The sequence below is a fragment of the Rhinopithecus bieti genome, unplaced genomic scaffold (assembly GCF_001698545.2).
Source record: "Rhinopithecus bieti isolate Rb0 unplaced genomic scaffold, ASM169854v2 scaffold_41114, whole genome shotgun sequence".
Classification (NCBI taxonomy): Eukaryota; Metazoa; Chordata; class Mammalia; order Primates; family Cercopithecidae; genus Rhinopithecus; species Rhinopithecus bieti.
The window spans coordinates 119,331-136,029 of record NW_016817363.1 but is presented as its reverse complement, the minus strand read 5'-3'; the positions used below and the strand labels follow the sequence as shown (position 1 = coordinate 136,029).

The following is a 16,699-nucleotide window of genomic DNA, read 5'->3' as shown; positions in this document are numbered from 1 at the left end:
AAAAAAAAAAAAAAAAAAAAAAAAAGCACAGATTTAGAATCAGAGAGATCTGGGTTTGGATTCTGGTCTCACTATCCAGTAGCTTTTTAAACTTGGACCTGTTACATAAACTCATTAAATCTCACTTTTTATTATCTGTAAAATGGGTATACTAAAACATACACCATGGCATTGCTATGAGGGTTAAACAAGAACATATTCATTTATAAAAATGCCTGGTGTAGTCCCTAATAAAATGTAGACATCCAATAAATGCTAGTTGTTATTGTTACTATTACCTTTCTTGTAAACTTTAATCATGGACTTCCCATCTATAATTTTAGAATGACTTGGTGTGATTTCCTAGGAATGGGACAGGCCATACTCAAAGTTGACATCTGCAGAAAGTTCCTAACAGTGATATGTGGCAGTGTATTTCATAACAGCTCTGCTCTCTAAGGGCTTTCAAGACAGATCTGCAGAAACGTCAACAATGAAACGGGCTGAAGAGAAGTGACCTACTGTCTGTTCGCCTCTGACACCATCAAGAAACTTGCCAGCTGGGTTCCAAGAGCAGATTCTTTATTACAGTGATGATGTAAGAAGCAGAGACAACAGCTGGATTTTCACGTTCTAGGGAGAATTTGTGGCATCAGCAGCCCCTCAAAATTATCTTTTGACTTAAAAACCGAGTACACTGGATGTGAAAGTCATTAAAAGAGAATAAATGTGAAACCCCATGAAGTCATTCTCACTGAGTCTTTTTTAGAGTGTAACCACCCTTTAAGCAATGAAACATGACACACCATGCAGTGGTTCTGATTAATAGACGCTCAGGTGTGTACTAAGGCAAAAGGGGAAAAAAGAGGGAGCTAGGTGACAATTTGCCAAAAAATGAAAGTAAGATTATAGCAGCAGGATGTGGGGCTGAGAAAGAAGGATTTAATTAAAGGACAGACATATTATGGTTGTATTAATTATAAAATGCACAATTTAAATCAAATGTTACATATATTTAAAATGTACATTTATGTAATTACACAAAGGATTTGTAAATTTGCCAGATAATTTTTCACTGCAATGTACTATTGATGAGTGATTTCCTTTATCATTTTAATGTAGTTGCCAGGGGGCAAAAGTAGAAGGAAGTTCTATCTGGTGAAGTGTCGATAATCTGTCCAGCCTTATGACGGGTTAGAAAGAACAATGAAGAGCTCTTGAGCCCATTTTGCTGTTTGTGTGGCTGCTGGGGTGATGCTACTTAATGGATGTCTCAATGCATAGCATGGCTCCACCATACTGGCCAAAAAGAGTTTGATTAATACTACCGAGGTTTTCCTCTGGTGAGTAACAGTGAGTCAAGCGCTCACCTGGGAGATGCAGATGAAGTCTTGTAGTATTGGAGCTAACATTTAAAAGCTGAGCTTTTCTGGCCAAGTAATAATTACTGAGATTCCCTGGAAAAGTCTGTTTTCCTCACCTAGGTAAACACTATTATCCCCACAGCATGTTTTGTTGGGCTTTTCATCTTTGGGTGAGAGAAAATGATTCTGTTTGAGGATAAGGATAGAGAAGAGAAACAACTAATGTTTCTTCTACTACAAAAGAACAAGGCAAGAAAATTTGAACAGACTCGGAGGCAATTGTCTATGCATTTCTGTAAGTAAAGTAGTAATATAAGGAAAAACAAGTAAACATGTAAACAAACCTGGAGAATGAGTACTAGGCTAAGCTAGGTGGAAAAAGAAGTGTTAATGTGGCATAACAACAGATTGCCGATAGTTTGTTTCTATAAAGTCATGAATTTAACCATAGAATGACTGCATGTTTTCACCAAGAACTCCAGCTGAACCCACAGCTTTTCCAAAGTGTGAGAAATGTCTTTATTCTTATTTTCAGCCTGCGTTTATCACCCCAGTGGTATTTTTAACATTTTATTTGTTTTTCATTTTTGTGGGTACATAGTAGGTGTATATACTTCCGGGGTACATGAGATGTTTTGATAGAGGCACGCATGTGAACTAATCACATCATGGAGAATGGGGTATCCATCCTCTTAAGCATTTGTCTTTTGTGTTACAAACAATCCAATTACCCTCTGGTAGTTATTTAAAAATGTACGATTAAGTTATTATTGACTATAGTCACTCTGTTGTGCTATCAAATAGTAGGTCATATGCATTCTTTCTATTTTTTGTACCCATTAACCATCCACACCCCCTCCCCAGTGGTGTTGACTATATTGTCATTATTATTTCTGCTAGTAATGTTAGAAAAGTTTGCTTCCTTGTTTTTTAAATCCACCATCATTTTTTAGACATTATTTCACTATAAAAGATATTTATTAGTTCGGTTTGTTGAAGCAAATAAATGAAGCAAGTTTGTTATTTTTTGGAACACAATGTATTTTTGCAGGTTACACACCCCAACCTCCCTCTCTCTGGTCTTGTCATTATTGATGATCTGCTGGGCCTATTGGTGCCAAGTAAGCACTGATAAATATTAGTCTGTGGCCTTTTATGTCTGTTATCCTTGCCCAGCCACTAACAAGGATGTGACCTTGAACAAGTCAATTCCCTTAATCTCTTCATCTGAAAAATGAGAGGGTTGAAGTAGATGAGTTTTGAGGTCTTTTCAATTTAGTTCCCATTTCTATGACTCAAGGCAAGAGTGTTTATTCTTTTTAAATTCGTTTCAGCAGATTATCAGCCTAGTGCAAACTTAACGTGCAAGAAATCATGGCCCACTATAGGGTACTCGGAGTAAAAATTGCCTCAGCTTTCAAAGAGCTTATGAAGAGGGAAGACAAATTACACAAATAACCTTTCGAATTGGTAGAATATGCAAAGGGAGTAGTACAGAATGTGCTCATAATATTTAAGAAAGGCAATCTCCGTTGTGAAGTGCTTCGTAAGTGAGGTGGCATTTGGATGGCCCTTGAAGAAGCTACATGTAGACCTTGAAAGAAGGGAAGAAATACTATGAACATGGTGAGGAAGAGTAGGACTACTGGAGTGTAGAATGGAGTGTAGAGATAAGAGTAAGAAACTGGATTGGGCTACACTGTAGCAGCTTTGAATACCAAACTGAGAAGTTTGAATTTAATCCAATAAGCAAGGAGGACTGTAAGCAAAGAAGTGATATGTTTAGAAGGGCACTTTAGAAAAATTAATGTAATGTTTGTGTGAAGGATGGATAAGAGGTAAAGAAAAACTGGAAAAAGTGAAACCAGTCAGGAGTCTTTCATAGATTTCCTCACGGTAGGTAGCAAAGGGAGAAATAGGGGTTGGTATAGAAAACAGGTATTGATTCAGGAATCACAATCAGAGTAAAATCCACAGGATTTGGCAGCTAATTGGATATGGGAAGAAAAAAGAAAACAGAAGAATTAAAGATGACTCCCCAGCTGTAGGCCCACGTAACTGGATGAAGAGAATACCAATGGCAGGAAATGGGACATCTAGAGAAGAAACAGATTTTAAAGGAAAGACAATGAATTCAGTTCTAAACTTTCTGAATTAGAAAAGCCTGTGTGGTATTTGATGGAGATGTGAGCTTCTCAAAGTTAGAGACCCTGTTTCACTCATCCCGGCGCCTCCCAGATACTATCTAAACACTGAATGAATGGACAAAGGAACAAATGAACCAATAACCAGCTGTTATTTAGAATGCGGGTGTGCAGCTCTGTAGAAAAGCTAGAACTGAAGATGGCAGTGTGGATGCTCTCCATGGAGAAGTGATTGTTGAGGTCAGGGAGGGCTGGGGAAGACAAAGCCTGAGGAGAGAATCTAGAGGAATGTCTACATTTAGAGAACAGAAGGAAGAAAAGAAGCCAGTGAAGAACGTAGAATAGCAGACTGAGGTGTAGGAAAAAAATTAGGGTAATTCAGTGTCCTCAGGGTTAGAGGCTATGGAAGAAAATGGAGCATTTGCAGTGAAGGACAGAGGGAATGTTCAGAACATGCCCAGAACAATGGGTGTCACTACAATAGGTTAAGAACTAAGCAATAAAGAGAGACTGAAGTGGAATCAAGAATATCAGAAATGTGGTAAAAGTGTACAGTGGAACACTATGCAGCCTTCAAAAAGAAGGAAATCTTGTCATTTGCAAGAACATGGATGAATCTAGAGGTCGTCCATGATATCTGGGGAAAAAATATGCTCTTTTTGTACTAGAAAAGCCAGGCACAGAAAAACAAATACTCAATTATATGGGGAATCTAAAAAAGCTTAATTTATAGAAGCAAAGATTAGAATGGTGGCTGCCAGAGGCTGAGGAGACATCAACCAAAGGACACAAAATTTCAGTTAGGAGGAATAACTCCAGAGATGTACTGTACATCATCATGACTATCATTAATAAGAATGTAGTATATATTACCGAGAGTAGGTTTTGAAGTGTTCTCACTGTGAAAAAATGGTAAATATGTGAGGTAATTCTTTTTTTTTTTTTTTTTAGACGGAGTCTTGCTCTGTTGTCAGGCTAGAGTGCAGTGGCGTGATCTCGGGTCACTGCAACCTCCGCCTCCCAGGTTTAAGTGATTCCCCTGCCTCAGCCTCCTGAGTAGCTGGGACTACAGGCATGCACCATCACGCCTGGCTAATTTTTTGTATTTTAGTGGAGACGGGGTTTCACCATGTTGGCCGGGATGGTCTCGATCTCCTGATCTCGTGATCCACCCACCTCGGCCTCCCAAAGTGCTGGGATTACAGGCCTGAGCCAGCACACCCAGCCGGTAATGCATATTTTAATTAGTTTGATTTAGCCATTCCACAATGTATACATGTATCAAAACATCATGTTTTATACCATAAATATATACAATTTTTATGTGTGAATAAAAAATAAATATAGTAAATGAAAAAAAAGAAAAGGATACTAGAAGAATCAACTGTGACAAGGTTGAAGGACACTGTTTCTACTTCCTTCCCCCACTTTCACCCACAACTCAGCTTCTAAGTCAGAACCACAAAATCAGCTCCGCCCACACTGACAGGGTACTGTTGATGTCCCACGCTGCACAGGCAGTTAGGTGAAAGCACTGAAAATGGAGCCTGGACAACATCCTCTCCATTCTCCCTTCCCTAACTTGCCATTTTCTGGTACAAAGATGTAGAACCAACCAACCAACCAACCTCTCACTGAAGTCCCAAAGTTCTTTCTTATCAAAATAAATAATTGCCATCACCATCACCTGTTCATTTAACTACCGTATTTTTGTTTTTTGTCTGATCTAGATGCAGCCGCTCTCTGTTCCCTGCCCCAATGAACATCTGCACTAGGCCCAAGCCTTGGAGTAATTTACCTGAAGAGTGACACCATTTATTTTGAAACTACTGTGAGTACATTATGTCTCCAATAAAACGCTTCTTAGTTCACTTTGTTTAATTAAACACACACACACACACACACACACACACACACACACAGAAAATTGTGAAAGCAGGCAGAATTTTAGATGGCTTCATTTCTTGGATCAGCAGGGTAACCAGACTCAGTCCTGAGGTGCCCACAGCGGTTCTCAACTTCCCGGCTGCAATGCACACCATATGCAGCATCATTCCCTCCTGGCCAGATGGCTGTGCCAAGCTGTATCTAAGCACACCTTGCAGGGACTGGTGCTGTTCTGCTTGGTCATCTGTGCCTCTACCTACGGTGGCGGCAGCTCCTCCTAATCTGTTTGCTTCTCATCATCCTTCTGTGCCACTGTCGTATCTCACGGTAGCTTGTCATTTCATGCCACCCTGGTCAAATCTGTGACCAACAGCTTTGCTTGCTTTGATTTACCTGTTGTTTGAGCTGCAACCCATACTGTTGTCTCCTTGTTGCCCTTCCCTTGGAGCTCTGGGCTCCTTCCACCACATCTCTAAGCTGCTGTATCCAGCTTACCTCTGCTCTCTGGATGTATGGGTCTGTGTAGCTGATTTAGTTCCTGCTATGCAAGGCATTTATGTAGGAGAAGTACAGACCTTGCAAGGAAAGGTACAGAAATAATTTGGGGTAGGAGATACGATACCTATGGGAAAATACTAATGAAAGATCGATACCAAGTATTCATTCATCATTGCTAAAATAACAGATGAATATATGCTATTTTCCACTAGAAAAGCCAGACATTTGAATTATTTAGAAGTTCTGCATGCAAAATAACTTAATTATACATTTTAAAACAGTATCTAGTTGTTATATTCACAAGTTTTCCTATATGTTATGAGGCAGGTAATGGGATGGTGTTTTACAGATTTCTATGTTACTGGAAAATGCTAAACCTGGGAGACTAACATCCCTCTTAGGCTTCAGGTAGGATATTTACATTTGTCTTTCTATGTCTTTACCTATTCTGGCATAAATCGAACCCAAAGGGATGAAGCCAGAGTTTTGTTTTCTTTTGATGTTGGCTCTTTCCTAACTAGACCATATTGTATGTGGAAAGAAATATGCATTAAAACATATTGATGATATGGTAGGTATTAAGCATGTTAAATGCATGGAAATTAACCAGATCGGCGGCATTTGATGTATATATTTCACACTCTTTTGCACATATTGCACACATACAGTGATTTAATGCTTCCAGTCAACTGAATCATAATTGATGGTAGCTGATGTGTAGGTGATAGACAGGCCTGCCTTTCCAGGAGGGGAATGTGTTCTGTAGTACTAATAGGACTGAGGTACTGGGGACTAAAGACATAACAGAAGATCAAACGTAGTTTCTTCAGTCCACACCCACACAAGGAACTTACTTATATATACCTTCATTCATCTTTAAGTTCAAGTGCAAGGAATACCTGAGAAATTCCCACATCTGGATAGTTTTCTGAGTTTTTCTTCATCACAGAGTAACTATGCTGATACAGATAACACAGCCTTACTGTGATGCAGACGGGTTTCAAAGTTCCTGTATCCTTTAAGAGGGAAAAGAGTTCTTATCACTCTTACCTTCCTGTGCTACAGAGAACCCAGATCCAGACCTAGAAATCAGGACCTGATGTTGCCTACAAATTACAGAGAAGTCTACAAGTGAGCATTTTATTTCTGTCATAGGAAGTATTTCATCTGCAGAATGCCAGTGCCTGCTTTTACTTCTCATGGGCCCTAGGGAATGGGCAGATTGGGTTATAATCTTTGCAGTCTTTGCTATTCAGAAACTTGGCTTTCTAATGTATAAAAGAGAAATAATAATAAAACTTGCAGAGACTTGCTAGGTGCAAAAATCAATAAAGAGGATAAAAAATTAAAATGTGAACCATTTGCAGAAGTATATCTCTTCTGGTGGGTTGACAATGCTTTGGGCCTAGTCTGAAGGCTTGGAAGTGGGTTGGGGAGGCATATATTAAATTTTAATACCTACCCACCCCCCATACCACCTGCACAATAATGCTTAGTGGCCCTGCCTACTTAACCAGATCATTGTGATAATTCAATGACATGGTGTCTATATATAAAGTCTGTCATGGCAGAGGTGGGTATGTTTACTCAGTCATCTAAAATTTGCTGAGCATATACTATGTGCCAGACACTGTTCTAGGAACTAGGGATATGGCAGCAAGCAAAACAAACAGAAATCCCTGCTCAGCTGAGCTTACATTCCCTTTTCTTGCTCTATGAATGACAGTTCAACATAATAGGTACATGTAAGCTAAGAGAGAACTGATTTTATTTTGTTCTATCCTTCTTCCAGAAAGTATAATTGAAAGTATAAGAGACAACACATACGTTGATTAGTCTTGTCACCCCATTCTACCCCCCAAAAAAAACGCAGAACCATTCGTTGCCCCGATATGTGACCAAGAAGACTGGCCTTCTGGAGTCCATTACTCAGGCCCTCTTGTCCTTGGACTTCCCTTTGAATTTGGCCAGAAGGCAACATCAGCAGGAGATGTGAAAGTGGGAGAAGAGACAGGTCAGGGAATGTATTAGTTCAGCCCTCCTTCCCAACTCCAATTCTGGCTGGACTCAGAATTCATCGCCATTTTACTTGCCCCTTCAGTTTAAATGGTTTAAAGCTTTCCACTACTGCTAGTACCTAGCAGTCTCCACTATTGCTAGTACCTGGTGCTATCTCCCTTGAGGTCCCTGAACCTCATCTTCACCTCCAAATACAGTTTTTTCATTAAACCCTCTTTAGCAAAAAACTTTGCATGTGCCATCTGTTTTGCCAGGATCCTGACTGATACAGTTAGGAGGAAATTATACTGAAAAAAATTATAAATCAGCCCTGCCAAGGTTAAAAAAAAAGATTGAGAAAATAAAATGTGTTTAATCACAAAAATATCTTAAATTGATGTGTGGACATCAGACCAGGTAGAGAAATGATAAATTGTAAGAAAACATGATAAGCCAGAGTCCCATAGGTTGGTCTCAATGAATAGACCATAGTGCTCAGGCTTGATGGGCTTCTATAGGCTAAGTATAGCTTGCTCAACCCTCAGCTTCAAGGAGCTCATGGTATGGCGTAGCCACAGCAATGACAAACGTGTGCAGAAAGGAGATGTCAGGAGGTATACAGTGAGATCAAAGTGTTGAGGAAGAGATTGCTTGTCCTAACATTGTTTCTGCCTTTGCTGCAATAGCAATCCATTTGCCCCTGCCCAAAATCTAGATGTCTAAACAGATTACTGAAAAGAGGGAAGGAAATATCTTCTTTTTTTTTTCTTTTTTTTTTTTTGTTCTGTCACCAGGCTGGAATGCAGTGCCACGCTCTCGGCTCACTGCAACCTCTGCACTCCCGGATTCATGTAATTCTCCTGCCTCAGCCTCCTGAGTAATTGGGACTACAGGCACATGCCACCATGCACAGATAATTTTTGTATTTTTAGTAGAGACGGGGTTTCACGATATTGGCCAGGATGGCCTCAATCACTTGACCTCATGATCTGCCCGCCTCGACTTCCCAAAGTGCTGGGATTACAGGCATGAGCTACCACGCCCGGCCCGGAAATGTCTTCTTAAAACTAACATTATGAAAGTCACAGAACTAACAATCCCTATGAGAGGAACTACCATTACTGAGCCCTTACCATGTGCCAGCACAAGGCAAATCACTTTACATGGCTTATCTCATTTGTTCCTCACAATAACCCTAAGTGGTAGGTATTGTTATTCCCATCTTACAGATGAGGAAAATGAGGCTCAGAGATGCGGAGTAATCTACCTAGGGCATACAGCTAATAGATAGTGGAGCACAGTTCTGCTACCACACTTGTTGGGGTGGTTTGTTGCCACCTACCCTTTCTCTCCTGCCCAGATACTAAGCCTATTTAATGCATTGCTGGGGAAAAGAGTAGGGAAATGGTTACGACTCCAGCAAGATTGGGGGAGGCATCACTGGTCTAAATTATCATGAGCCAATAGGAGGTTCCAACTAATTTTTTCCTATCTGATAAGTAACAGACACATTACTTATCAGATAGGAAAAGACCAAGCTGATAAGTAAAAGACACATTAACGTGCAAGAAAGGGTGGGAGCCCAGTGAAGAGAGAAAATTGGGATAGGGTGAAAGAAGAGAGCACTCTCCTCTCAACACCCTGGAGACTGCTAAGAGCTCACACAGATAAAATATTTATTTTTCCATATGTTGCAGAAAGCATTGCCATCACTGTATGTGTGCAATATGTGCAAAAGAGTGTGAAATATATACATCAAATGCCGCCGATCTGGTTAATTTCCATGCATTTAACATGCTTAATACCTACCATATCATCAATATGTTTTAATGCATATTTCTTTCCACATACAATATGGTCTAGTTAGGAAAGAGCCAACATCCTCCACAGCCTTACTCACTGCTATGTTTCAGCCTAAAACTTCTTACTGGGGCCAGCACAATGAGAGTTAAAACCCAGAAGGCTCTGCTGGCTAACTCAGCCGCCACTCTCCTTAGAACACACTCCCAGTTCTTGAAGCAGCCTTTTCTCATAACAGAAATGTTTGCAGTGAGGAGATGAAAATGTTTTTGTTCTCCTTGGACAATTGAGAGATGTTCAGTCAGAATGTCAGAACTGACCGTTGAAAGGCGGGTGCCTGCGGCCACGCTTTTTTTTTTTTTTTTTTTTTTTTTTTTTGAATGCAGAGCTCCACCAGTGTGGCGGGAGGAAGTGCACAATGATTGGTCTGTTTCTCTGTGGAAGTGTTCAGGGTACACCCAGTTTTACTTTGCATATATTTACGAAACATCTGCCCTTTTCTTATTCTTAAGTCCTTCCCTGCCACCAGCCCCCTTTCCCTTTTTCCCTGGTTTCTTTCTTTGTTGTTGGCTTGTCTAACTTTTTCATTGGAGCTTTCATTTTCCGGTTGAAGGGCGACTTCATCAGAGTGTATAATTTTAATAGAGAGAGAGAGAGGAGGAAGGGGTGGGGTGGGGAGAGAGAGAAGAGAGAGAGAGAGAGAGAGAGAGAGAGAGAAGAGAGAGAGAGAACGAGAACTGAAAAAGAGAGACTGAGAGGCCAGAGTCTGGCAAATCAACCTTTGGCATGGTGACCAGGAGGAAGGTTCTGGTCGGGAGTTTGCCTCTCTGAAATCCGCTGGAGTCAGCCAGTGTGCTGCTGCCCTCTAAAGGCTCCAGGGAATAGTGCATCGCCACAGAGACTTGAAAAGACTTGCCCTCAGATGTGCCATGTTTATAATTCTTTTTACAGAGCCTCAAAATGTATTTTCAACTAATTATGACAGGACTTATTCTTTCCTCCTATATAAACTATGAACTGCAAAAATGGGGTCAGGTCACAGCACCTGTGCATGTCTAGGCATAAACGAGTGCTATGTTTTAGAGTTTCTCAGCTCCAGAAAAAGGAGTCCAAAGAACCATTAGAAAGGGTGAGATAGGACATGAATTGCTTCTGAGGATGGTGAGCAGTTCCCTGTTATCTGGACAGTTGGGAAACAGCCCAGTGGTATAAGGGTAAGTAAAGTGATATAAGACAAATAATGGGGTAAGCCAAAAAGGTTGAGTTTTTAACATTTCCTGTTTATAGAGGTAGCTCCAATGCCTCTGTGCTATGAATATTCTCCCAAAGTGATCATTGAGGCAACAGGAGGACGTGTTACAAGATGTCAGTCAGGAAGCAAGAGCGAATCTAGGGAAGGAAACAAGGGCATTGATATGAAGAACAATATAATTTTTGCAGTGTTACAAATAAAAGAGTAATATATTGGTGGTTTTGCTATGTCTTTATGTTTGAAAGAAATCTTTCTTAATTTTCTGAAGTACACATCTGAAAGTATCCTAGGCCCTATCTACGAATATCAAAAAAAAAACATTTTTTTCTGCTAGGTGACATATGTCATTACTGTTTTGTCGCTATATTTAAATAAATCGTGAGGGCCAGCCTAGCCTTACTGAGCAAAATAGTCCTGCTCTTATTAAATGCCCCTCATAGACTTAAAGCAAAAGCAGCCAGTCAGGTAGTTTTGCTACCTTGCTGCATGAAAAGTAGGAAACTTCACTGGGATTCAGACTATGACTGTTCTTAAAATACACTTTAATTTCAGCTTCCTTTCATTCTGTCCACAATCAATTATTGAATGACAGCTTTGTCTAAGCTACACTGCCTAATAGTATAGACAAGGCAGTAAACTCTGGGAGGGGAGGAACCAGGCCTGTTTTATTATTCTTTAGCCCATGTTGGCACATCATGGGGACATCGTAAATATTTGTAAAATGAATATGTAAATGAATGACAGGAGAGAAGGAAGAAGAAAAGAATAAATGAACACACGGAATACAAAAATAACTAAGACATTTCCTTACCTTGAGAGAGCTTACAGTCTCACAAGAGGGATATGCACGTAAACAGCCATGATTGAAATAAAATTGAGTGAGTGAAATAAGATTAAGGAAAAAAAAAGAGCATAGGCATTTCAGAGAAAGACCTAGGGAGGAATTCAGTGTGGGGAATGAAGTCCTATCTCGCAGAGAGGAATCAAGACAGTTATAAGATGAAGACACCATTTAATAAGTATGAAGGATAGGCCGGGCGCGGTGGCTCAAGCCTGTAATCCCAGCACTTTGGGAGGCCGAGACGGGCGGATCACAAGGTCAGGAGATCAAGACCATCCTGGCTAACCCGGTGAAACCCCGTCTCTACTAAAAAATACAAAAAACTAGCCGGGCGACGTAGCGGGCACCTGTAGTCCCAGCTACTCGGGAGGCTGAGGCAGGAGAATGGCGTAAACCCGGGAGACGGAGCTTGCAGTGAGCTGAGATCCGGCCACTGCACTCCAGCCTGGGCGACAGAGCGAGACTCCGTCTCAAAAAAAAAAAAAAAAAAAAAAAAAGTATGAAGGATAATAAGTATGATTTCAACAGGGCAGCGATGAAATACGGGATATTCAAAGCAAGAGAAAACTTGAGCAAAGATGTAGACCCCAGAATGTAGACTCCCAGGATGTTCTAGAGGATATTCAAGAAATCTGAGGGTCCAGTATGGCCAATATATAGGACACATGAGAAAAGTTAGAGGAGATATGGAACCAACCTTGAGTGTCAGGCTAATGTAGTCATCTTAGATTTAGTGAATGCAAAGAAACAGGACTAGAGGAGTGAAGGAGGATGGAGAGCCAGTTAGTAAACAATCGGCTAGATAAATAGCAGTAAGGTGATTGCATTGAAATTGGAATGGAAACACAGATGTGAAAAAAAAATACGAAGGAAGCAGAACTATAAGAACTTATTGATGAATTGACTTTAAGGCAGAAGAAGGTGTATAGTGATGCTGAGGTTTCCAACCTGGTGGGAGACAACAGGGATAGAGATACGGACCTCAGAGAAAGCATTGGTTATAGTAAAGGAGTTGGGCTTTAGCAACTTCGATCTTGGCTACATCTGTAGACTGAAAACCAGAATACCAGCTCCTTCAGGGTCCATGTAGACACTCAAGATTTGGGGGTTACTCTCATAGTCATCATTCAAAAAACAATGGATAAGGTCTTATAATTTGTTGCTTCTCTTCTATTGGCTTCCTCCATACTGAAAAAGATGTCTGAAAGCCTCTTCTCTATTCTAATCTTTATCATGCCATCTCTGCCTCCTGCCCTCTGAAGAAACAGATTTTATTTCACAACCTGTTGGACTGAAAACACAGCATACTAATCATAACACCATATTCTGCGAGGGCAGATTTAACTACCCAGCACAACAAATTTAAATACAAAATATTCTGCATAACAAGTCCATTACCATGCTCATAGAAACAAGGGAAACATGGAAACAAATCTACTTACAACAAATTCTGTACCACACATAGTCTTCTACAAATAAAAGAAATGCTTTTTCTGGTCACTGTCCACATAATGATAGAAAAAGACACAAATCCAAGGGAATTGGAGAAATGTTCAGAAGCTATTAATAATAATCCAGTTTGGCTGTGGTCTAGGGTACGAGTAGTAAAAGCTAAGTATTTGTTAGTTTCATATCAGTTGCATTGTCCTGGGGAGAGGAGACCTGAGCTGACTGATAGCTGTGCTGTTTTACTTCCTATTCCTGACCCCATATAACAATTAGTAACAATTACTTTCTAATTCTCTTCACCCTTCTCTTCCTCGTGTCCCAAACACACAGTCATACGCTAAACTCCAGGACGATGCACCAAATCAAAAACCTTAGACGTAGGATAAATAAAGAGTTGGAGTAGAAAAATCTCTGCATGACACCTTCCCTCTTCAGCTACTAGAATCTAAGCTCTTCTTTTCACTTTTCACTTGCTACTCTAACAGAAACCTCCCATCACTACCCCCTCATCTGTACAGGCTGCAAATTTAAGTTGTGATTTGAAATTTATTTAAGATAAAATCTAAGTAAGAGCAAGAAAGTTGAATGTTCCATAATGTATTCCATGAGTAGAAATTTAAAGTTGGAAGGAACCTTTAAGGCCTTCTAATCCAAGCCCTTTATTTTACAGATGAGGAAACTGAAGCCCAGAGAGGTGAAGTGAGGTGCCCAAGGCCACACAGCAAGTTAGAGGCACAGCTAGTACCGTAGCTCAAGTCTCCTGACTCCCAGTCCAGTGCTCCTCCCATTACTCCACGAGTCCTGTCTCTAAGCTTCCTGACAAATGCTAGAACGGTAAAACTTCCACTAGTATTTTTCCAGACCATGTTAAAACTCCTAAGGGGGGAAGAGGGATGCTTTCTTGGATAATGTCAGCCATACGTAGCTCAAGCTGTCTAAAGTTCTGGGACAGGGTCTTTTTATGCAGCCAACAGAGTCCAAATGTGGTGCTGTTTGCTTGGCCCATATGCTTTCATGTGTTCCCAGTTAGGCCATTACTGGAGGGAAAAAAAACAAGAATCAGCTTGTTTTAAAACAAGGGACATACTGGACTCCCTCCCATCCCCTTCAGAAAAAAAAATCAAGTTATCTTTAACAGATTCTAAAAATGCCTTTTCCCAAATATGCAGTCAGTTCCTTCAAAGGGCCCTTTGTTTATTTTCAGGAAGAAACCCAAGACAGCTGAAAACCAGAAGGCATCTGAGGAGAATGAGATTACTCAGCCGGGTGGATCCAGCGCCAAGCCGGGCCTTCCCTGCCTGAACTTTGAAGCTGTTTTGTCTCCAGACCCAGCCCTCATCCACTCAACACATTCACTGACAAACTCTCACGCTCACACCGGGTCATCTGATTGTGAGTACACCACTAAGGTGATGGTGTCTTCGCAGTGCGGAGTAGTGCTTCTCCCCTGGGTTCTGGCTTTTTTACTTTCAGAGCAAGCCGTTTGCATTTGGTCTTCTCAGGCAGCCAAAAGTAACGTGCCACCATTTTCATTCAGCCAACATCTCTATGTTTTCAAAGCTAGAGTATATTTAAAAGCCAGGTGACATGCCATTTGGCCTTAAAAGGCTAATTAATGACATAAACCACGTTCTTTTCATAGCACTAACTTAGAAAAAGAAGTTTTGTTGCTGGTATTCATTTATTCTTGATCTGGATCGTGGCACTTCCATAATTACTAAATTGAACAACCAAACATGGACCTCAGAAGGCCAGTTAGACACAAGGAAACATCCATTTTGAAATTACATAACACAAGTCAGATTTGCATTAGTTATTGGAGTCTCATGTAGCTTGGCTGAATTTCTGTCTTTCCAGTTTTTAATTTATTTTGAAGTGGTTAAAGGATAGCATAAATTTACAGAAGAAAAGAGAATGGCTTCCAAGAATTCAGAAGCCACCCAGACTTCACACAGCCAATGAGAATCCAGGTTAAAAATATTTTTTAATTAAAAAAACTGCCTAAGGGCTAAATTTGGAAATGGGCAGCTTAATGAGATCGTCGCTATTGAAATCACTTCTTTGCTGTTTATTTTTGCCATCTTCCCACTAATCTGGGAGTCACTTCTTCTAGTTCTATTTTAAGCAAGTTGATAAATCACGTTTAGAAGATTTTTTTCTTTTTCTGAAATGTAACCCAATACTTCAGAGAAAAAGAAACATGTGTTGACAATGGAAAGGAATGAAATAACTTTGGAGTCGAATCCAAAAGAATATTCCTTTTAGTCTTAAGATACCCAACAACTCCTCTGAACTGATCTCCATAAAGGATGTCTGGTAACATGCAAGTAACTGGCATATTCTTAAAATGAGTAACATAAGACCCACAGAGTTTTATTTCAAAAATAAAATTTTGTCCACAAAGACAAAATTATTAGGAAATGAGTTTCTAAATCTTTTATTGTTATTTTCTGACAGAACAAATGTAACATTCTGCAAAGAAGGCAAGAGACAGATTGGTCCAGGAGATTCCATTCTCCACTTGCTTCATCATGATAATCTCTAAAGAGAGGGAAATGACCTGGGGGCAGTGTTGGGGTGAAGAGAGCTTGTTCTACTTAAGGTTAGGCTAAGAACATATTCTAACTGTCACTAGAAAATGAAAAGGGAAGTAACATGAGCTAAATCTCTGTGGCCTATGTGATTTGAACAGTTGAAGTTGCGGCTTTTGTAGAGAAACCAGGGGGCAGAAGCAGGGACTGTGTCCTGAGGACCGTCCTAATCGTCACATCCTTGGACCTTCTTGCCTGGCAATCTCCAGCGTAATAGTCATGACAGAAAGAATTGGAAAGTACCATGGCACAGTGCCCAATAGGCATGTGCACAGTGTCCCTTCCCACCAGGAAAATCGCCTGTTCCTGTGGTGAAGGGCCTGGAGTTTCTCCACGCAAGTCTTCATTTACCTGGCTTTCTGCCGCACCTTATGGGTGTGGATTACATAGAATTGCCTTAAGGCCCAGAAATCTTCTGTTGCAGCAAAAATGAATGTTTTGCTGAATAGAAAAAGCACTGGGCTTCACTTACGGTGCTGTATCATAAGCATCCTCTGGCCAGGCCTTAGCATTGGCCTGAAGTAAGTTTAAGGAACAGCAAGAGTGTGGTGTCACCATACATCTACTTGGTGGCCCTGGGGAAGCCAATGGATGTGAGCTCAGTTGGAAGAACAAACCAGGAGGAGAAACCTGATCTCCAGCTGTTTTTAGACAGTTTGATTTTGCCATTAAGATGTGTAAGTCTTCTCTGTTCCAACCTGTTGTTTAAATTGATTATACTTTGCTCCAAATATATTTGGATTGTAGTTTGTCCTGATTTGAGCCTACACTTAGAAGAAAATTGTTTTTAGGAAAGATTCACAGAAATCTGTCCATTTGGAGATTGCTTGAGAGAAGACAGGAAAAGGTTTATTTTAAGCTGTTAAAATTTTGGATGCTCTTCTTGCATTCAAGAG

General features: G+C 40.4%; 1 protein-coding gene across 2 annotated transcripts in view; it reads left to right on the top strand.

The window, feature by feature from the left end:
• Positions 1–16,699, top strand: part of ZBTB20 (zinc finger and BTB domain containing 20) — an 804,541-nt gene that overhangs the window by 747,289 nt on the left and 40,553 nt on the right. Inside the window, exons 8-10 of one of the 2 annotated variants that reach the window (XM_017855966.1) lie at positions 5,218–5,318; positions 13,883–14,046; positions 14,417–14,604. In XM_017855966.1, coding sequence (XP_017711455.1) covers positions 14,036–14,046; positions 14,417–14,604 — 199 coding nt within the window. In that variant the 5' untranslated portion in view covers positions 5,218–5,318; positions 13,883–14,035. The remainder of the gene's footprint in view (positions 1–5,217; positions 5,319–13,882; positions 14,047–14,416; positions 14,605–16,699) is intronic. The other variant, XM_017855967.1, reaches the window with a different exon arrangement.